The 23226-nt window shown below is 46.4% G+C and overlaps 1 protein-coding gene across 4 annotated transcripts in view; it reads right to left on the bottom strand.

Moving 5' to 3' along the window:
- Positions 1 to 23226, bottom strand: part of FGFR1 (fibroblast growth factor receptor 1) — a 115219-nt gene that overhangs the window by 13851 nt on the left and 78142 nt on the right. For 2 of the 4 annotated variants that reach the window (XM_063139278.1, XM_063139279.1), the window contains exons 7-12: positions 21731 to 21921; positions 18078 to 18222; positions 6416 to 6618; positions 4412 to 4557; positions 2966 to 3087; positions 750 to 860 (exon numbers count right to left, since the gene is read on the bottom strand). In XM_063139278.1, the coding sequence (XP_062995348.1) occupies positions 750 to 860; positions 2966 to 3087; positions 4412 to 4557; positions 6416 to 6618; positions 18078 to 18222; positions 21731 to 21921 (918 nt within the window). Of the gene's footprint in view, positions 1 to 749; positions 861 to 2965; positions 3088 to 4411; positions 4558 to 6415; positions 6619 to 18077; positions 18223 to 19293; positions 19445 to 21730; positions 21922 to 23226 lie in introns of all 4 variants that reach the window. The other 2 variants (XM_063139281.1, XM_063139280.1) reach the window with 2 other exon arrangements.

The raw sequence follows: 23226 nt of genomic DNA, 5'->3' as shown, positions 1-23226 counted from the left end.
GAATTCAGCCCTTAGACTGAAAGCGGTTCATCACCTGTAATGTATGGCAACCTGCCCTACGATGCCTTGTAAGAAACTAAGGGACAAGCACTCTCTGCGCAGAGCCCAAAATTCACCAGGCAAACATGCCTCTGTTCCTCACCGCTTTACTACTTGCTTTTGGAATAATCACAGGGTGTACACCCATTCCCTGAAACCCCTGGTTGTTTGCAAGTTGGAACGCAGGAAGCTAGCTTATATCAGATCAGATATTGGGCCTGTTCAGAAGACACCTTAAACCATGGCTTTAACCATGGTGAATAAAGCTTTTTGCTTTATTCACCATGGTTAAAGCTGTGGTTTAAGGTGTCTTCCGAACACAGCCCGGCTTTCTGACTTAACCACTGTGGTTAAAGCCATAGTTTAAGGTGTCTTCTGAACAGGGCCATTAGGACACCATCCTATGCATGTTTAGATAGAAAAAAGTCCTGGTGGCTGGTGAATGCTGGGAGTTGTAGGACTTTTTTTCTATCTAAACATGTATAGGATTGTGGTTTTAGTTGTTCTAGCCCAGTAATCTCTACTCTGTCTTGGACAGCCTCTTCTCTTGAGTCTCAGGTGGAGAAGGGTCTTTTCTTTCCTCTGCTACCCGATTGGTTCAACTGGAGATGCTGGGCATTGAACCTGTGACCTTCTGCATGCGAGGCAGGGGCTCCACCACTGAGCTACCCTCCCACCCTTAGGAAGAAGGGACGCGAAGCCCTCCTCACCATCCTGAGTACACGCTCCAAGAAGGTTGATGATGTTCTTGTGTTTGCCGATCATCTTCATCATCTCCATCTCAGAGATCAAGTCAGACAGATCCTTTTCGGTGGCATCGGCTGGGGAAGAGAAAAACAAGAGGCTCTTATTTATTTCATTTATATCCCACCTTCTTCCCTTGAAGGAACCCAAGGTGGCGTACATAATCCTCCTCCTCTCCATTTTATCCTCACAACAACAATCCTGTGAGGTGGGTTGGGCTGAGAGTCTGTGACTGGCCCAAAGTCACCTAGTAGGTTCCCATGGCCGAGTGGGGACTAGAATTCGGTTCTCCCAACTCCCAGTCCAACTCCCAGTCCTTAGCCACGACACCACATTGGCTCTTGAGGGTCAGAGCTGAGAACAGCTCAAAGTAGGGGTCGACAGCTGGAGACCATGGGGCCTAATCTTCCCCCTCCTCGAGAAGTGTTGCCCAGCCCCTCAGAGATGAACGTGGTCTAGAGAAATTGGAACTGGTGGCAGCAAAACTGGTGGGCCCCTTTGTGGGGACAGACATTGCCTCCATTCCAGATGGTGTTGGATTCCATCTCCCATCATTTCTTTCTCCTGCTTTTGCTGGTCAGGGCTAGGGCGGGGGAAGAGAGTGAGACCTGCCCTCAACCGTGGAAAATCTCACTCAGCCATCTCTCTGGCTTCTAAGATCTCAGCAGATGTTGTCTACACACTTTCAAGCATATTCTCACAGGCTAGAAACAATGAAAACTGAGATTCCCAGGAAGCTGTATTCTGTGTGCACTTCCACATTCTGTGCTTTTCTGGAATTACAGCATTCACATTGCCCTGCTGGATGAGACTATGGCTATACAATCCTATCCCCACTTCTCTGGTAGTAAGACCCTCTGAACTTAAAGGCTGGGTTCACACAACATGACAACCCACACTAAAGGCGGAGTATGGGTTGAGTGTGGGTTGTTGATGAACTGTGTGTGGGTTGTTGTGTGAACCCAGCTGTGCTAATAAACCATGGTTTGTTAACCACAAACACCCCATGAAGAAAACCCATGCTTTGTTGTTGCATTCTGAACTGTGGGCTATTTGTGGTAAATAAACCATGTTTCGTTAGCACGGCTGGGGTTCACACCACACAGCAACCCATGTATCAAACAATAACCCACTGTTCAATTGACAACCCACACTCAACCCACAGTGTGGGTTGTCATGTTGTGTGAACCCAGTAAATGGCACTGACTTACTTAGGGTGCAAACATATGGATGTTTAGAAAGAAAAGAATCTGCCATACTGGTTGGGGAATGCTGGTAGTTGTAGGAATTTTTTTTCCTGTTTAAACAGGCATAGATAGGATTGTGACCTTAATGTATTTGTTTATGATTTTACATTAAACAAATATACTTTACAATAAACAAACATAAAAAATAACTTAAATACAAAATGCCAGTAAACTAAATATGTAAAACCATAAAATCAAAAGCAACATAAAACCACTCAGGGAGCTTGTAAACTGCCCTAGAAATGATGATGATGATGATGATGATGATGATGATGATAATAATAATAATAATACGACAACAAAGCAAAACCCAGAACAACCTCAAAACGAAAAACACAGCCTTTTAAACTCAGAGGCCAAGACCACAGGGGTTGTTTAAAAGGCCTCAGCAAACAGAAAGGCCTTCACCTGGAGCCAAGAAGTCCACAGGGATGGCGCTAGGTTAATCTCTCGGGGGGGGGGGGGTCACTACCAAAAAGGCCCTCACTAAAGTAGTCACCTGATTCACGTCTAGTATTATGAGAGGAAGGAAAATCTCTGTACACTGTTCATACACTTCATAAACCTTTATTCGATTTCCCTCTTAGTGGTCTTTCCCCCCCTAAACTAAAAAGCCACAAGATACGTTTCATATTCTTCTTAAGAACAGCACTCTGGCTACCTGATCATTACTTGCCCTCTCGCATGCATTTTGAAACCCATTTTGAAACTGGTTAATTAAAAGTTTTCATCTTACGATCGCCGAGTAATGAACATAACCGGTGTGAAGTAGCCCACAGCCTAAAATGTTTCCAAATATTACATTCATATTCAAGACCTGCAAGAGCAACGAGCCAGCTATTGTGCTTCAAGACACAGGCGATCTGTGCTTCTTTTGAATTTGGAAGGAAACCTGGAGCAACCTGGAGAGAAGCCACACGAAGGCCCTTACTTACATTTTAACATCTTCACTGCCACTTTAGTCACTCGGTTCGGCTTGTCCTTGTCCAGGCCTATTGCCTCAGCCAGCACCACTTGTCCAAAGCAGCCTTCCCCCAAAGGTTTACCTAGAATCAGCCTAGAACAGATGGAGAAAGGAGGTTATAGCAGAGAGAGAACCATTCCCATGTGCGACGGCATTAATTCAGATACTGCCTGGCCAATTACAATATTCTGCCCCATGTGTGGTTGTAAGTTCTCTCTTTCCATTTCTGCTGACTTATAGTGGCTGCACGCCCAATAGAAGCTCTCCAATATTCCTTTCGGGGAGTCTTCGCCGGTAGTTCTGGCTTCAAGTAAGCTGGGGCTAACAGGCTGAGATTGGGATAGAGTTTTACCATCAAGACACACAACTGTTAGTGGTACATTTTGCCTTCTCGTAATGCTGCAGCTCTGGAGACTGGATGTTCATTTCGGTTGTTCAGTTTTCTGAAACACCCAGTGATCATCAAGATGAATGTTTGGAATCAAAGAATGGATATTTCAGAGACTGGCTGTACTTAAACCTGCCGAGGGATAACTTAAGTTGGCCTGCGAACATGCAGCCAAGACCACCCCGTTGGTAGCCACTGGAAGTAACTGTTCCAAAACGCAGCCTGGAACTGGGCGTGTTTAGCCTGAAGAAGAGGACTGAGGGGAGACATGATAACACTCTTCAAATACTTGAAAGGTTGTCACACAGAGGAGGGCCAGGATCCCTTCTTGATCATCCCACAGTGCAGGACATGGAATAATGGGCTCAAGTTACAGGAAGACAGATTCTGGCTGGACATCAGGAAAAACTTCCTGACTGTTAGAGCAGTATGAGAATGGAACCAACGACCTAGGGAGGTCATGGGCTCTCCCACCCTAGAGGCATTCAAGATGCAGCTGGACAGCCATCTGTCAGGTATGCTTTAAGGTGGATTCCTGCATTGAGCAGGGGGTTGGACTGGATGGCCTTATAGAACCCTTCCAACTCTACTATTCTATGATTCTATGAAATCCACACTCAAGCAATACCTTTATTAGGACCAACATCAATGTCACAAAATAGCGAGCAAGCTTTCGAGTTCTTCAGTCATAACACATAATGCATTATAATTAAGAGTATACAGATTTTTAAAAAATAGCTACCAATTATGGATGATTGAGTTTATCGAACATTTCTAGGGGCTGTGGATCAGTAGTAGAGCATATACAGAAGTTCCCAGGTTTGATCTCTGGCTTCTCCAGGTATGGCTGGAAAAAATCCTGCCTGAAACCCTAGAGAGTGGCTGCCAGTCAGTGTTGACAATATTGGGCTAGATGGACCAAGCGTCTGACTCAGTAGAAGGCAGCTTCTTATGTTCCTTGGTCAGAAAAGTATTAGAAATGCCGGTTGGGCTGAGCCCCTCCAGAGTAGGAGTGGGGGTTGTTGTTACCTGTCTCTGGGCAGCTCCCAACGGGGGTCTTCTGGCAGCTCATATTCAGAGACTCCCGCCAGCATTGGCGTCCCACTGGAGGAAAGCCGCGAGGGACGCATGAGCATCACACCTGAGTTCATGGACGAACTCGAGTCAGCTGATACCTGCAGTGGAAGGAGGAGAGTGTGGAGGTTATCGTCAGCAAAGACCCAACGAGCAGGCCAGTCTGGTCCTGATAGGGAAAAGAGCTGCCTTCCATCCTCCAAGCCTACTCCTATCTTCCTTCCTGGAAACTAAGTCCTTGCTCCTGTAAACAAACTTGACCCACTAGGGCTTGCAAAAATACTTCCCCAGACCTATTCAGCACCTCTGGATATGTTCCAGCCCTCCTTTCTACAGCTCTATTGGTGGTGCCCAGTAGTCAGGGCTGCCTGTGTGCCATAATCTGTGCGGTGAAAATGTGGACTGCCCTTTTTCTTGGGAGAAAGGTGGGAGTACAAATCAAATATATGAATATCGGGTATCAAATGCAGGATCCTGAAAATCTTACCGGTATGTGGGGGTTTTAAAAGAACAAACTTCTAGCCATGATGACTGTAAAAAAAATTGCAGACGGTGCTTGGTATAATTTCAGAAACTAGGAGCAGCACTGGGCAGGACTGCCAGTAGATGGGAGGAGGGAATATCCAAATTGGTTTAATTCACATTACTTATACAGGCCAAAGGATTCAGAAACACTTGATGAAGGTCAGGATTGCAAAAGCAGCACATTTGCCTACTGTGGTTTTATCCTGGTTGTGCTTTTTATACTGTCTTTTGTATTTGTGCTTTTAACCTGTTGGTTGTTTTATTATGGTTTTAATTTTTGTGAACCGCCCAGAGAGCTTCGGCTGTTGGGCGGTATAAAAATGTAATAAATAAATAAATAAATTAAAATGGCAGCAAAATTATAGTCACAATAGTGACTGTACTGAGGATGGCCAGAGCTTCTATTGCCAAAACCTTGCCAGGGAGCAGCTCTCTGTCCTTTGAGCTTTTATGTCCTCCTAACTCCACTACCAGCCTTGAGCTATTTTCTCTGTGCTTGTCTCCACAAACAATTCTGGGAAGCTACTGCTTCTCTCTCTTTCAATTGTCACCTCCCTTTCCCAGAGCAGCACAGCTGCGCCCTCTAACTCAGGCACATTAAGGAATGAGCCAGTGACCGACAGGGCCAGTCATCTTCTAACCCAACCCTAGTTCAATGCCGGATGAGCCGCCCAACAGACCTCATGGATCAACTTGTACAATCCACACCCTCGTGTGACCTGAAACAGAGAGCAGGTGTGCTGCTGCGCAGAGGTGCTTGCAAACAGGTAGCTCCAGGTGACACAAGAGCAAAAGGGTCTTCTCTTTCCTCCCTTTCATGCCTCCTCCTTTCATGCCATTGCCTCCTCTGCTCCTTGGCTCTCTGCTTGTTTCTCCTGGGTTACCTTGGTCCAAAACTGGATGGCAGAAAGAGCTGGCCAGAGGTGACAGTGTATTTGCAATGGCCTCTGATGCATGTGCATACTGATTTCCAGTTCTGTTCACTTTATTCCGGACTCCAGGAACCAAGTTTGAATTGCCTTGGAGCTGCAGCAGATGCCCAGAGTCTCTAATGCAGGCCTGGAAACTTGTTACCCTCTAAACCAAACACAGTCCACCAGCCCACTGCTTGACAACCTCCATATTTCTGCCATTCCCAGGCAGCGGCCAAACCAGGATGTTTAAAATCCAAGCCCCTACTGGGCTGCATAATGTGTTGTTGAACAGACCTACTTCAACTTAACCTGGACATCTCAAAGGCTGCAGTCTGCCCAGCAATAATTGATGTTGACATTACCACCCAAGCATTGTTGCCGTAATCACAGCCTGCTCATCTTTCCAAAACTAGACAGCCTATACTCAAAGAAGGGTCTCCAATTTAGATGCAGTTAAACATACAGGCAAGGCTCTCTGGGGGAGGGCAGTAGAGTGCAATCAAACCCCCTATCTACTTTCTGTTACCTGTCTGCGGAGGGGGATGCTCTTGGCTAGCTTATGCACGGCCAGCTGGCTGTTGAAGTCGGTCTTCTTCGTGGTGCTCTTCATCTTGTATATGATGACGGTCACAATCATGCAGGAGATGAGGAAGGCCCCCGTGCAGTAAATAATTATCTCCAGGTACAGAGGGGAGGTCATCATAGCTGGCTTGTCTTCCATGGCTGGATCAGTGCAAAAAGAGCATTAGCACACAAGGCTCCCAACCAGCAACATTTAGAAAAGGCCTACGGGATGAAAGGGAAAGAGCAAGGCGGAAGAGCCGCTCTGCTCTTCTAAGGTGAGAATCACTACCTGTCATGACTTCTTGGGCAGCCTGATGTCCTCCCAAAGAAACAGAAAGGCAATGGATGTCCTGAACGACCCCGCAAAAGCAGGCAGAGGAAGACATGCAGGTCCTCTTTCTCATGAAGCTATTTCTTGAAGCTTCCCATGGCCTATGCTTGGAGCTTGCCTGTATTTAAAGGACTTTTCACTACTTCTAGGATCCAAGTCTCTTTTTGGATCCAAATTAACATGCACCAAAGGCATATGGAATTTGATTCTAGAACAGAATCTAGTGCATCCTTTCTTAACCTGGTGGTCCCCGATGTTTGAATTACAACTCTCTTCGCACCCAGCCAGCATGGCTAATAGCCGTGTTGGCTGCAGGTGTTGGGAGCTTTTGTTGGACACTTCAGGCTGATCTAGTGCTTCTCACAAAGAAGCACTATTCCCAAGCTAGATATTTAAGAGATCAATGCACAGAATCTCTTGCCTTTTTTTGTTTTAGGGTACCACCACAACAGGGTGAATAGCAGCTTGGAAAGGAAGTGTGATAATCTCCCACTCCATTTTCATCCCATGACCACTTTTAGGTTACAACAAAAATTAAAAACCATGAGAGGTTCTAGTGATGTGAAGCTCACATATCACATAGAGCTTAGCTTCACTTTTTAGCCTTCGTGGTTCCTGAGAAAATGTTTAAAATTAGGAAAACTAATGTCTGCAGAAGGCTTACAAACTTAAGGGGTGACCAGGGAGAGAGACATCTGCACTCTGAACGCTTCCCCTTGAACTCCCATTACTGTAACCTTAATTTACAGTGAGTCCAGCACCCCATAACCCTTCTGTATTCTAGATCCCTAGTCTGCAACCCAAATGTGGTCTCAGAGTTTTTGTTATCTGTGTACGGTCTAGGGCAAAATGCTAAGCTTTGTGATACAGAGCTCCTTATTCTTCTTGACATCATATGAGAACCGCATCACTTCCTTTGGAAGGTGCTTATCCTCAATGGAGTGGGCTTTGGCCTCATCCAGCCAGCTGCTGGGTGGGTGGGTGGAACAAACATGCCCTTTGTAACCCCTCTCCAGATACTAGTTAATTGAGGAGAAAAGTTGAAGGAACTTGAAGAAGTGTGATGAAGCTGCTTTCATGGATGCTACTGAAGACCCTGGAACAGAAATCAGAGAAGACTGACGCTAAGGAAGAGGTTTCAAAGAATTGTGCGTGTGGGTAGGTATGGTACAGTGGCTACGTAAAAGGGGAAATCAAAACAGAATGTGCACAAAAGGAACGCTCAATTCAACACTACTCAAATCTAAGGGTGCTTCCAGACATGAATTATTGTAGAATTGTTCACTCAGCTAATTTGCAAGGTCCCCGCAAGATTGTAACTATTGCTCAGCGCACTGCAATTCCAGGTTTCCTTCTGGTTTTTTTCTAAATGCAGATTAAGGAGAAAAAACACCGGATCAGTCCTGCATGATCCTACACATGCGGCTGCTCCGTAGTGCTACCTTCTCATGAATGTTGTGGTGTGTGGTTTGTGACATCTACGGTGATAGTGCTGTGGGTATGGCCAAACACAACACTGCCTCATGTCGGCTTGTTCTTCAGGGGAGTACTCTTCTGCCGTTTTGTTACCACTCTCAAATGGTTTTGTGAATACCTTTACTGTTTTTCTGATGGTTGTCACAAGTGGTGCAGGAGCAGGCAATTCTTGAAAAGGCTATGGTTTCTTGGAGCAATCAGGAAACACTGGATCTCTTGGACATTTGTGTGTGTGTAAAACAGAAGATACAAGATGTGCTACGCAGCAGTCACCCTGTGGTCATCTCTGCACAATGTTGCCAGTCTGAAACAAAAGTCTGAAGATTGGAGGACAAGGGGGCTGTTGTGTACTACTCCAGGACTGATTATAATAGAAAGCCCTGCCCCTTTCTATTAACAGTTTCACCATATTCTCGGTGGTGATGCCAGTGTTACACTGAAGTGCACTACTAGAAGCCTGGAGCTTCATTGCTTGCCACCAAATCTCTGTGCAGAGGAGCTGTTGCTGCATGGTCTGGGTACAGTTAATCTCTCTGAGGTACTTAGGGACAACACCTCTCCTAAGTACCCCTAATTTCCCTTTAACCAACAACAAAAATCAGTAGTTCAGTTTTCCTTTTTTTTATTCCAGTAAGCAGGTCTTGTATTAGTTAGAAATGCCAGTGCTCCAAATGCCACTTTAGGGTCACAACAGCATTCAATGTTAGCATTCATAAGCAACAGTTCATATTGCTATTGTTGGTTTCCATCTTCAGATGTTTGGGATTCCAAAGGGGAGGACCATGAGGACTTCCTGTTGGATCTGGTTTTATGTCACAGTATTGTAGGCGTGCGGTGGATTGGGACAGCAGCCCATCTTGTGGGGAGATGGGAGAAAAACTTCTGTCCACTAAATGTGTGTCAGCAGACTCTGAAAGCCCTGTCTTCCAATGCCCACCATCGGTACTGAAGCTCTAACAGGGGACCTGATATGGAAACTTATTTATTTATTATTTATTTAGAATATTTATATACCGCTCCTCATTGAAAACATTTCGGAGCGGTGTACAAGGTAAAATGAAAATAAAAACAGAATAAAACAGTTAAAACAAAATTTAAAAAGAAGCAAAACAACAACAGAGAAATCCAAGGCTGCATGTTAAAGAAAGGCTTCTTGAAATAAAGATGTTTTCAGGAGGCGCCGAAAGGAGTTCAAGGTTGGAGCCTGTCTGACCTCCAGAGGCAGGGAATTCCACAGGAGGGGCGCCACCACGCTGAAGGCTCTTCCCCTGGTGGATTCCAATCGGAGGATGGATCTAGGTGGAACCACCAGGAGCAGGCCTTCGGATGACCTCAGTGACCGGGCAGGTTGGTAAGGGAGAAGGCGCTCTCTTAGGTATCCTGGTCCCAAGTTGTTTAGGGCTTTGTACACAAGTACAAGAACCTTAAACCTGGCCCGGTAGCGAATAGGCAGCCAGTGCAGTTCCCTCAGCAGAGGAGTTACATGCTGGAAAGGGGCAGCTCCGGACAACAGCCAAGCTGCAGCATTCTGCACTAGCTCCAGCTTCCGGAGCAGCTTCAAGGGCAGCCCCACATAGAGCGCATTGCAGTAATCCAATCTTGAGGTTACCAATGCCTGTACCACCGTGGTCAAGCTATCCCTGTCCAGGAGAGGCCGTAGTTGGCGAACCAACCGAAGATGGTAAAAGGCACTCCGAGCCGTGGCGGCTACTTGAGCCTCCAACGACAGAAATGGGTCTAAGAGTACCCCCAAACTACGAACCTGTTCTTTCAGAGGCAGAGCAACCCCATCCAGAACAGGCAATGAGCCTGTCTCCCGGACTCGGGAACCACTCACCCACAGGGCTTCCGTCTTGCCAGGATTTAGTCTCAGTTTATTGGCCCTCATCCAGCCCATTACTGAGTCTAGGCACTGGTCCAGGACTTGCACAGCCTCACCTGATTCAGTTGTCACAGGGAGATAGAGCTGCGTGTCATCAGCGTATTGATGGCATTTCACTCCAAATCCCCTAATGACCGTTCCCAACGGCTTCATATAGATGTTAAATAACATTGGGGACAAGATGGTGCCCTGCGGCACTCCATAGCTCAATTGCCAGGAGGCCGAGGACTGGTCACCCAATGCTACTCTCTGAAAACGACCCCGTAGGTAGGGCCGGAACCACTGTAAAACAGTGCCTCCGATGCCCATCCCACAGAGTCGATCCAGGAGGATACCATGGTCAATGGTATCAAAAGCCACCGAGAGATCGAGCAGGATTAACAGGGTTGCATTCCCCCCGTCCTTCTCTCGATAAAGGTCATCCATCAGGGCGACCAAGGCTGATTCAGTCCCGTAACCAGATCGGAACCCAGACTGGAATGGATCTAGATAATCAGTATCCTCCAAGAGTGCCTGCAGTTGCTCCACCACAACCCTCTCAAGTACCTTCCCTAAAAAAGGAGTGTTAGCAACTGGGCGGTAGTTGCCTAATACCATCGGGTCCAGGGTGGGCTTCTTCAGGAGTGGTCGCACTACTGCCTCCTTAAGGACAGCAGGGACCACCCCTTCCCGGAGAGAAGCATTTATCACCCCCTGGACCCACCCAGTCAGACCCCCTCGGCTTGCTTTTATAAGCCAGGAGGGACAGGGATCGAGAGGGCAAGTGGTCGGCCGCACTGCTGCAAGCACCTTGTCTACATCATCAGGCCGCAATAACTGGAACTGATCCCACAAAATTGGGCAGATGGTGGCATCGGACACCTCAACTGGAGCTGCACTAAAAACAATGTCAAGCTCGTTGCGGAGAGAAGCGATCTTGTCCTCAAAGTGTGATGCAAAAAGGTCACAGCGGGTCCTTGACGGAGCCAGGGCCCCATTTGCTGGGGAGGATGTTAGCAGCCCCCGGACCACCCGGAAGAGCTCCGCTGGACGGCTACTCGAGGACGCAATGGAGGCAGCAAAATAAGCCTTCTTTGCTGCCCGCACTGCCAAGCAATAGGCACGATTATGCGCTCTACAGCGTGCTCGGTCATCTTCGCTTTGAGTCTTGCGCCATTTGCGCTCCAGCCGATGTCCAGCCTGTTTCATTGACCGCAACTCCTTAGTATACCAAGGAGCAGAGCAGGCTCTACAGGACCGGAGAGGACACTCAGGTGCGATCAAGTCGATGGCCCTCCGCATCTCACCATTCCACAGTGAGGCTAGGGCCTCAGCTGGATCACCAGCTCTCTCCACTGGAAAATCCCCAAGAGCATTCAGAAATCCATTGGATTCCATCAGTCTCCTGGGGCGGACCATCCGAATGGGTCCCTCACCCTTGCAGGAGGGTAGTAACGCCGTGAGTTCAAATCTCACCAAGAAATGGTCTGACCATGACAATGGGGTTACTTGGACCCCCCCCAATCTTCAGACTATCCATCTCACAGCTTGGAGCAAAAACCAAATCAAGGGTATGCGTTATGTGTTGGGCCAATGACAAACTGAGACAGCCCAATGGTTGTCATGGAGACCATAAAGTCCCGAGCCGGAGCCCCAGAGACAGCCTCAGCATGGAAGTTGAAGTCGCCCAGAACCACCGTCCTGGGTTCCTCCAACACCACACTCGAGACTGCCTCTGCCAGCTCAGTCAGGGAGGATGCCGGTATACCAGCAGCATCCCCAATCTGTCTCTCTGGCCCAACACCAGATGCAAACCTTCAAGGCCTGCTCCAAGATGGAGTGGTTTCCTGGTGATAGAGATGGAAGTTCTATGAATCACGGCGACCCACCCCCACCCCGTCCCTCCAATCTATGTTGGTGCTGCACTGAGTACCCGGATGGGCAGAGCTGAGTCAGATCAACCCCACCCAGCTCACCCACCCAAGTCTCAGTAATGCACGCCAGGTCAGCCCTCTCATCCAGGATTAAATCATGAATAAGAGAGGTCTTATTGCGGACCGACCTGGCATTAAAGAGCAGCACCACAAGGAAGGAGGGCTCAGTGGATGAGCTACCAGGTACATGAGAACTAGAGGAGGAGGGTAGAAGGGGAACAGTGTGAAGACACCTGAAACCCGTTCTACGCTGATGTTGCAACCCCTTCCTCCTGCCATATCTCCTTCTGCCCCAAATCACTGGAATAGTGGCTCCCCCTCCATGTATCCCTGCATCACGGCTTCCCAAAAACATCTTTACCTATGCACTCACTTACCATTCAAACCCACACTCAGTCATACAAACAACACAGTCACATTTCTCACTTGTGGTAACCAGCCACTGTTCACAGATGGACATCAGGCTACTACCAACTAAGCGATAAAGTGCTTTCCCCCGCCCCCACAATCTCCCTCTCTTAGTAACTGCTAATTCTACTACTACCTGATGTGTGGCCACACTCCTCCCCCTCTCACACAGGGGAGCCTCCTGCTTCAAAGTACCACAGCCTCTCACATTGGGCAGATGAAGCGGCTATAATTGGTGAAGCCCCCAACCTCTGCCTCAGGGTGGGGAGGACACAAGAAGTAATTATATCATTTCCCATGAGATCCCTGCTCTCACTCAGGGAAACTCTTCTCATACAATTGAGGTAATGGTTCAAAGAAGCAGCGAGTTGACAGCCCAGGGGAAGAGAGAGAAATAGAGAATCACCCTCACCCTCATGGCATCCCGAAGGGGCAAACCAAAGGGGCGCGCCCCCTCGTGGCAGGGCAGTTCTTATGGTCTTCAAGCCTCAAGGTCTCAACAGGCTTGGAGACAGCACTCTTCTGCCAATTGGCTGGAGAGAACCTTGGCAGTTGGCTCCACTCAGCAATCAATGGAACTGGGAGGTGGGCGGGGCAGTGGCACAAGCAGCAGGCTGCTGTGGATGGTAGAGCAGTCCTCTCCCCCAGTTCTCTTCTCTCACCAGCTCTGAAGTCTTCCCAGCCTCGTGGCAGGGCAGTTCTTATGGTCTTCAAGCCTCAAGGTCTCAACAGGCTTCCTGTTTGAAATTGCATTACCGGGGTTGGGGTGCCGTATATTCCTGGGTTTAATTCTCTGTGAACTGTAGTGCTGTGTTCCCTGTAATGGGTGCCTCCATTCCCTCTAACTTTCCAGTCTTTTCACCATTACCTTTAGAATAAGCAGCGGCCACTGACCAGCACATCATTGAGAACATGGCAGAGAAGAAAGTGTGTCCAGAGACCACATTTGTACCGTTGGAAGGCAGCCAGGAACATCACCAACCTGTGTTCTGGACCACAAGTCCAAGGATATTTTTGACTACAACTCCTAGGATTCCTGACTATTAGTTACTGGGATGAAGGCAGCAGGGACAACACCCTGAGTTCATACGGGGGCAACTATCATAAAGGCCCTCACAATAGCGGTTGCAGTACATTTGTTGCTACCATCCCCTGCAGCCCATTGCACATGCTGAAGGCCAGTTGAGTAATGCTTAGGACAAGCCAAACAGACCACTGCACATGGAGACTGCTGGTGAACACCAGAGCTCCCACACACCCTAGTTCACAAATACCAGAACTGCTAGTCCAGCCACTAAATTCCACTCTGTTGTTTCCAAGATCAGGCCACACAGTGAAACTCAGACAAGATACAGCTCCTGCTAATGAGTCCCCCAAGAGCAGCAACTAAAGTTTCAATGGTACAGAATATGTCTGTATCGTTCTGTACTACTTAGGTTTGGTTTGCATTGCTGATGTGGTCTAACATGTATCCTTCAAACTACCAATGCCGTTCCCTATGCAGCCCTTAAGGCGACACGTTTGTTTCTGCATTCTGAAAGTGTCCTGACCGATTATGTGTGAAGCTGCTGTTTGACCAAGGTAGCCCTGTGCATGTAAGTTCTCGAATATGAATTCATCACTCCATCTGATCTTTATGAAATGTCTGTGTTCCTTAAATCAGGATGGAATAAGTTGATTTCCTGTTGATATACTCTTCTGCCTGGCATGGGGTACATAAATTGAGGTATAGATCCTGTCTACAATACCAACACAATGAGGAAAGACTTCCTTGCAAAACCATCCATGTTCTGAAATGAATGAACAAATAAAATCAAAGATGTGTTAGATATCTTATAAGGAATTCCATAAGATAGGAATTAAAAAAAATCTTCCCCAAAAGTTCCATAAAAGCTTGGGCATTAGTAGTAATATACAGTCACGATTCATGTGGCATCTCAGAAAATGTGATCCTGCCACTAAGCATGCATTTCAGCATGGAACACAGCTTGCAGGAAATCATCTTAGCCCACAGGTAAGAAACATGTTATTTATTTATTTATTACATTTCTATACCGCCCAATAGTCGGAGCTCTCTGGGCGGTTCACAAAAATGATGGACCATTATGGACTGTCAAAAGTTGTGCAACAGGAAGTCATCAAAAGATGGGCAAGGATGTGCATCAGCAGTGACCTGTTGATGAGCAATATTCTCCTAACTGTACAGTTTGTTCAAGAAGCAGATGTTCAATGGTGAAACACACCTTCAGCATGATCTACCAATGGTGGATCTGCCCAATCCAAAGTGTGTGGCCACTTTATGGTATCACTCAAGGTTGAATAGTCACCATACAGTGAGAGCCATGCATTCCTCAATCAAAATGACTTCTTACATGCTCATTCTCTGCTGCTCTAGTCCGAGTAGATTGGTAAGCTTAAAGATGCTGTCTCTTCTCATTCAGAAGTGGCAAATCCACTGTTCCATCATCCCAAATTCCAATCACAATGCACCAAAGTCTGTTTTTAGGAGAGATCCACCAAAGATGCAGCACTTCTTCATTTACAGCAACAACACTCTATCTAGTTGCTCTTGGGACAGTTCTTTGTAGCCAAAGGATTGCATGCCTAGGTCAAGACATGTGTTCCTGGGTGACCATGAGAAGCAACAGCCTTCTACACTGCCTTCTCATGTTCCAGAGGAAGGCATTGCAAGGGTTAAGTGTAATGGAAAACACTGCAATTAATATCTCCATGTATAACTTTAAGAAAGGTAGGAATGCTGCAGGCTCCATTTTTTAAAAACCAAGAACTAGCAAAATAGCACACTTCCAGTAAAATAAATAAAAATAAAAATAGAGGACTGTATACAGATGAGCAATATTCACTTACATGTATACCTAGAATGGAGAAAAGATACTGGGGCTGTGGGTTTGGAACAGTGGGAGAGAAAAGGGGTGGGGCAAGCCAATCACTCCTGGAAACATCCCATCAAACACTGCCCCTTCAAGAGGATGGAATATAGTGTGATGTCAGAAAAAACCACTTGGCTCTTCCTTCTTGGTGTAGACTGCGGTTTGCAAATCTGCAAGCGAGAAAACATGGAAAAGCAACAGCCAAACCTCGCAAGAAGGGTTCAGTCTGGAAGCACCCTGAGTTTGTTTGTGACTTCCCACCCTATTTTTTTTGGGGGGGGGGCAAAGCCCATGCTGCATTGAGGATCACATCACAGCTGCCAGATCAAACCTTTCAGAGCCATGTGGGCAATGCCTGCAGCAGAAGATGAGTCAAACATGAGAGCTTTTATCCGCTCCTCAATTGGGACCATCTTTTGCAGGCCTGGCCCAGAAATATTCTCAGCAGCCTCATCAAGAACAATGTCCCGTCCCCTCCAAGATGGCAATAAACCATCGCTGAGGCCCTTATAGTTATAGTAAAACTTAATCCTTGCTTGAATGGAAAACTGCATCACACTGGTACTATGATAAATAATTTTTTTTTTGAACTTTTTATGCATAGGTGTAGAAAGTTGCAATTTAAAGAGAAAGAGAGAGAGAGATGAATGTCCCATCTCCCACTTCCCAGAAAGGACAATAAACACCGCAAAGATGGATTAAATATGTGATCAGAAGGAAACTATCACCGTCTTACTCTGTTCAGATCACAGGACTTTGAATGGGTACAGGCTTGGCAAGGAAAAGAAAGGACACAGAAGATTTTTTTCATGGATGTGTGTAACACACACCAGTGACACATGACCGAAAAACTTTCTGGAGTCATGGGTTTTTTTTTGCCAGCCAACTGTTGATGGCTGAAAAAAGAGCCCAGCATCAACCAAAGAGAACCGAACAGGAGCCCACAAAACAGAAGTTCATGCAGAGTATAATCTCGGTGAGAATGCAGGCGTACTAGCAGAGACTTCCACTCAGCAAAAGCCAGATTCCATTTCCGTTCAGAGCAAGGTCATCGAGAAACAAAGCCAAAGTTGGTAACTTCTGGGAAAACAAGATCTTTGGGAGCCCATCTCCTATTCTCAGTTCTTGTGGGGATTTAGAACCAAAGTGGGATAGGGAAGCATTTTCTCATAGCCACCTTGCATAATGATAAAACCCAGTACGAAAAGGGCGATCTCCACCCAAGCTCTTCAAGACTCTCGCAGGCATCGTTTTATCACCGTTTTTTGCAGTGACCTAGAAGGAACAGTAGAGTTGACCACTAAGTCAATGCAAACAAAAGCTGTAGACAGGGGTAGGTAACCTGGTGCCTTCCAGATGTTTTGGACTACAGTTTCTATAATCCCTTCCTGTGGCCAGCAGATAAGATAGTAATTTATCAGCATGTGTTCACGCCTGTGGAAACGGCAGCTGTTTGCTTCACATGGATGTATGAATGAAAGGGCAGTTTATGCCAAGGTGACTGCACAAGCCTTCAATCTAAAACTAGTATTTCCTGGCATGAGAGTTCCATTAAGATGAGTGAAGTTTTCAACATTTCCAAAACGGGGACAAATCATTTGGCTGAACGTGACTGGGAGAGAAGGCTATCAATGGCTACTAGTCCTGATAACTATGTGCTGCCTTCAGGAGCAGAGGCAGGAAGCCTATGTACACCACTTGGTGGGTACATGGGTGGGTGGGTGGGGCTGTTGCATTCACGTCCTATTTGTGGGTTTGTGGTCAACAGCTGGTCGGCTACTGTGTGAGCAGAATGCTGGACTTGATGGACCTTTGGTCAGATCCAGCATGGGTCTTCTTACGATCTTATCATCACAAATATGTGGGGGGGGGGGGAGCTGGGCAAGAGAGTGCAAGTAGGTGCTCTATGAAAAGCAGAGGGTGATTGCACCCCTGAATTTCAGCACCATCAATAAGTCTGCTTAGGCAGTATACAGTTCCTGTTATATCAACTTCAGCTCCTAGCTGCTTGTTTTCAAAATTCATGAAATCTGGGTCAGGATCCAAAGAGGAGCTTGCGCATAAGGAGCCCTGTCTCTCATTTTGGAAACCTGGGATTTCAAAACACTCCATGCTACTACCTCTGTTTCTCACATGTTAAGAGCGCAGGTGGCCTGTGATCAACCCAAAATCCATCTAACACAGGTCCATTGGAATTGCGCCTTTGGGTCTTTTTGTGCACAGCAGGGGAGATCCAACAGCTTTCACTCCTCTGCTGAGAGGCAGAGAACAGCAGGGGGGTGAGGATTGACATTGCCTAAGAAAATGGAATCGGCCTACTGAAAAACCCGGACCCAAATCTCCAGTTAACCCCCAAATTGGAAATTCAGAATGCCTTGCTTGGTCTGCGAGAGCCATCAGGTTTGCAGCTGGACTGTGCCAATTTGACAGGGGATGAAAGGGACCAAAGAGCGGAGGGCTCACAGACAAGACTGAAGGTGTTTCTTACTCTGAATGTGGACTGGCACGTCAGGGATGTTTTCATTGCCCAAGCTCCCACCAGAGCTGTTGCTAAACAGGGATCCTTTCTCTAGGAGGCAACCGATTTGTGGGTGCTCCCTGCCACTCCTCCCTCCCAGCCTCTCAGAGGGCTGGCTCTTGCAAACCATGGCACACTCATCACCAAATTTAGAAAGGGACAGCAAGGAGGCAGACAAAAGAACAGAACCAGTATATACCTTCCAGAACCGTCAACCATGCAGAGTGGTGGGAGAGCCCAATAGAATTACCCGCCAAACATGTGTACTGCCCAGCATCCTCAAAGGAGACATTCCTTAAGTGAAGGACTTCCATTTCTTTGTCAGTTGTGTTAACACCAGCCGTCTAGAAAAGGGAAAAATTGGAAGCAAACAAAAAAAGGAAAAGGAAAATAGGACGAGCAAACGTAAGACCCCTTTAGGAACCAAGGTGCAGGAGGAGGAGGGAAGGGGATTACATACCCCCCGAGACCTCCTAAGGAGCACAGACACCACTGAAGACCTATTTTAACAGAGAGCCTTAGGACAACCTCTGATCCAGGCAGGCCTAAAGAGGCGGTGTTAAAAAACAACCCTTCACCAAACTGAATTTCCCTGCCCATCTGAACATGCTGGTGATGGGCCACATGGAAAAAGTGACCTTGGGAGGGGAAGGACCAGCTTAGTTTCATGGGTTGGGAACAGGCAAAGTGAGGGACAAAGATGGGAGCACAAGAAAAGAGAAATGGTCTGAATAAAGAATTGACATACTACTAGAAGCAGAGAAAGGTCATGCTGCTTCAAACAGAGTTATACACAAGAGAAATAGCAATTTTGCTTTGTGGAGGTGATGAAGGTTAGCCGAAAGACTCAAAGTAAGATGTACAAAAAAGTGGGGCTTGCAAGTTTTGATGGGTTTAATTGGTAGATCAATCAATTAATTGGTGATAACCAATTGGAAATCGTCAGTGTGAACATTTAAAGACATGCATTTTTTAAAACGCTGTTTTGATTTTGCTGTTTCGAAAAGACAACTATATTTCGATTTTGACCATATTTACATTGATTTATTTAACCAGTGGAAAAATCAGGCAATTAAAGCATTTCTCTGGAAGGCTTAGCAAGAAAAAAAAATATGGAAGCCAAAGCCAAAACCAAAACAACTCAGCTTGGTGTGCAAGCAGAACTGTTGGGATGATTTCTCGATTTTATTCAATTAATAGCGAGAGAAGGTTCTGAAAGGAGAAGCAAGAGAATGAAGAGGAACGGGGAGGAGGGGCACGAAACTGAACTGATCACCCCCTTGCAAGGCTTTTTCCATGGCTTACGGTGCCAGAAACAGAGCAGAAACAGGAGAGCCACCAGAGTTTGGTTTTTCCACCACAAAGGACTGACTGTCCAAGCAAAGAGCCCCCAAAGTGGCATTCTTCCCGTTTACCTTCAGCCATGGGTCTGGTGACGGTCAGCCACGCAGACTGGTTAGCCTCACCAATATAATTGGAAACCTTACAAACATACTCCCCGCTCTCAGCCTCTGTGACATTATACAGGGTCAGCACCTCCGCATCGGAGCTATTAATTCCCGAGTGCTAGAACAAGACCAACAACACAGGAGTCACTGGGCGGCCAGCGGATGGGCATCAGAGCTCCGAGATCAACAACAGACACATTAGCAAAAAAATTAGCATCCCTCTGCACCCTCACTCAAAACTCCCGGTCCTCCCTCCAGCTCCATTTGACTCCCTCAAGGCACATCCATAACCAGAGTTGGAATATCTCATTTCAAAGACATCTCCTCCAGGGGCACCAATTGCACCTCTTCCAGCTAAATGAACAGCTGTGTTACTTTAAGGCAGCCTTCCTCAACCAGGTGTCCCTCGGATGTTTTGGAGGATGATGTCCAATATATCTAGAGGGCACCAGGCTGCGGAAGACTGGATGTCAATGGCTTTGTGGCAGGGCTAAGTTCATCAGATGCTCTCTCTCTCTCTAGGATAAGATGAACGTCAGCCTGGCTACATTTTTTAAAAAAGAATAATTTTGGAATATATAGAAGACTAGTAACTATACTCCATTTGTGTAAAAGAATAAAACATGTATTTTATATACATTTTTATAAAAAGCAAGCAAAAATGAAAACCCAACCCCTTCCCTACCATTCTTCATGCATCTATTTTCCATTCATGTCAATGTGGTAACATAGCTGTTATTTGACTATTTATATAATACTTTACCTTTATTATAATGTCATTTTGGCGGTGTTTAAATTAGGGGTGGGGGGGGTGCCAGAAGTAGCGTGTGGCCCTGGTGCGCTCGCCCCCCCTTCACTCACACATAGCCGTCTCAGTGTGAGTTTCATCCATCTCTCACCTTCCCGATAAGGGATTCATCCTCATCATTATGCTTAGGGAAGCTGGTCAGGGAAGGTGAACGGGCTGGCTTGCAAAGCCCTCTCAGCCGGCATCTGGAGGAGCAATTCCTTGAGGTGCCAGCTAAGTCCAGAGCTGGCTTTGCCAGCTACTTGCCAACCTGACTGGGAAGGGGGAATTTCCATGGGGAAAGGCTGTGTGGACCAAATTGGGGAGGCCTGCGGCCTGAATTAGGCTTGAGGGCTAGAGGTCATAGCTGTTCTGAGTCAGTCAGAACAGTCAGTCAGAATAGGCAGTCAGAGGCCACAATTCTTGCATCCTTTTCTCTGTCTTATTTAGGCCTTGCTTGCTTGAATAAATTGGTCTAATAATAAGGCACTCCACAGTTTTTCCATGCAGTCCTCCTCTCAAAGGAGATTAGCAACATTCCAACAGTCCTTTTAAAAACCATAGTTGCATAGTAAGGGCAGATTTTAGTATCTCTACCACATTGGATTCCGCTCACTGTCAGAATCCCCAAGCCATGGGATTTCTGGTGGTACCTTGGACTAAAGTAGCAAATTCTAGGCTCCGGGCATTTTTCCATCTGACCCCATGATTGTGGAATTCTCTCCCTCTACACCTTTGTATGGAGTCAGAGTTGGACAAATTTAGACGAGGCCTGAAAGCCTATTTGTTTGAGTCGGTTGTTTGGTTGTTTTGATTGATTGGTTGTGAATTAGTTTAATTTTTGGTTAGTAGTTTATCTAATGTGTTTTTAATGATTTTTGTTTATATGGCTATGTTTTGTATATTTTGGTTAATTGGAATGCGCTCTGGTATAGAATGCAATATAAATTTCAATTATCATAATATTATTATTTGGGCTTTTGCACAGTTATAAATGGTCAAGCAAGGCCACGGGACAAATACTGAGTTTTGGTGATGGAATGTCATTCTTCCCTAAATTAAAAACCCTGAATAGACCCTCCCTAACATTAGCAAAACCTCATTGGCTCTATTTAATTCAGAGAAGTTGTTGTTGTGCTGCATACTCTTTCCTGGCCACACCTCCCATCTCACCCAGGAGTGAGCTGCAGGCCTACACAACTTGTGACACACCCAAACCAAACGCAGCCATGGGTTGTGGCTACCCAGCTGCCCAATCAACACCCATTTTAAAAGTCACTGTAAGAAATATGGCGGGCATTGGTGGTCGAGTTTGGCTTGGTGGGTGACAGCTTGCGTTGGGCTGAAGGACAACAGTTTCCAAGCAGAACTGATTTGGGCAGGAATAGTAGACATCAGTATCTTCCACCAATTCAATTTCCTGTACTTTGCTGTAACAATTTCACAACAAGATTGGAAATCAGCGTTAAATTGGAAATTGATTTCTTCACCAGTCCCAAAATAAAATGGTCTTGCCCCAGATGTGCATCCACCTCAGATGCCTCCCCTTCCGAAATTGAGGAAACATGCACCATATTAACAAAAACATCATGCCTCCCAAGACGGTGGTTCTTTTACCTTCAAGACCTGCACGTAAGGCAAGTTATTTGGCCCAGTTCTGCTCCCATTGACCTCAATGTGTTTCAGCCACTGGATGTGGGGCTGAGGGTCGCTGTAGACTTTGCAAACAAATTCCACGTTGCTACCCACAGAGGCGGTCTTATTTGCTGGGAGCCCAGCTTGTAAGATAGGCCGGTGAGGTGACCTCTCTGGAAGACAAAGAAGAAAATGGTTTCAGAGAGTCTCCACAAACTGGACAAGGAAGAGTAGGAGGGATAAATATCCATTTGCCTATTTGTTTTTCCATCCATTTATATACCACCCACCAACCAGACATTTCCCAAGGCAGTTTACAAAACATGTAAATCAATAAAATCAATTTTAAAAACAGGTAAAACAAGCAATAAGATCAGCAATTGAAACAATGGATTACATTAAACTCAGACTTTAAAAGCCGTGGAAAACAAAAAAGGTCTCTGACTAGAACCCAAAAGATAGTCAAGTGCCACCACTGTGAAGACTCACTCCACAGTTACCAACCACTTCTCCTCAGATGGTACTTGCTTGGCTGCTTGCTTGCAAACGTCACAATCTAACTCCACAATATCTCTGAATGTCAATTTCACCTAACCCTGCCATTTTACTAGTTTAATGGAGGAGGCAGGTATATTACAATTACCTAGCAAGCAGAACCCTGCTCCCCAACCACCTGAGGGGAAAGAGGAAGTGTAGCTTTCGTTCGTTCTCAGGGTGCCCCAAAGAGGAGGCATGGCCAAACAAATCCATCTGGCCTGAGGAACTCTACGAAATGCCCTCTGACACAGTGTCAGTGGCAAAGGAGCTGTTGGCTACCTCAGACGTTGCTGAGGTAAGGTCAGAAACCTCAACTTGTGTGACAGCTGCCAACAACACTGCTACGTCCCACATCAGCTTCTCCCCAGGTCCCAAGAGGGGCAACATTGGCACAGAAAGGAGCCCCAGTTCCCTCATTTGGGTTTGAGCTTCCAAAGTTACCTCAATAAACATATGAGGGAGCCATGTTGCAACACCTGAGGTATTGCTGGGGCTTAAACCAGTGTGGTGTAGGCATTCAAGTATTGGACTGGAACTGGGGAGACCTGGGCTGAAGACCCCACTCAGCCATGAAGCCAACGGGGTGACTTTGGGTGATTTACTGACTTTCAACCTAACCTGCCTCACAGGGTTGCTGTGAAGATAACATGGAGAGGAGGTGGATTATGTACGCTGCCATGCGCTCCTTGGAGTAAAGGCAGGATATAAATGTAACAAAGAAACAACAAATACAAAATAACAAGCCATTTTAGCACTCCTGTATACATTTGCCAGACACACACACCTTCACACACTACTCGTGCGTAGACATCAGGCAAGTAATGCATGAAGAGGACTATAGTTTTCAGTCAAATTTGGGCTCAAGAAACAGGACTTGCTAAGCGAAATGTGTTTGGCCCTGCCTGGTTAGGAGCGCTGTGAAGCAATCGAGTGAACATTAA

The sequence above is a fragment of the Elgaria multicarinata genome, chromosome 12, assembly GCF_023053635.1.
Source record: "Elgaria multicarinata webbii isolate HBS135686 ecotype San Diego chromosome 12, rElgMul1.1.pri, whole genome shotgun sequence".
Classification (NCBI taxonomy): Eukaryota; Metazoa; Chordata; class Lepidosauria; order Squamata; family Anguidae; genus Elgaria; species Elgaria multicarinata.
The sequence above is the reverse complement of the archived record's forward strand: the minus strand, read 5'-3'. Positions and strand labels throughout refer to the sequence as shown.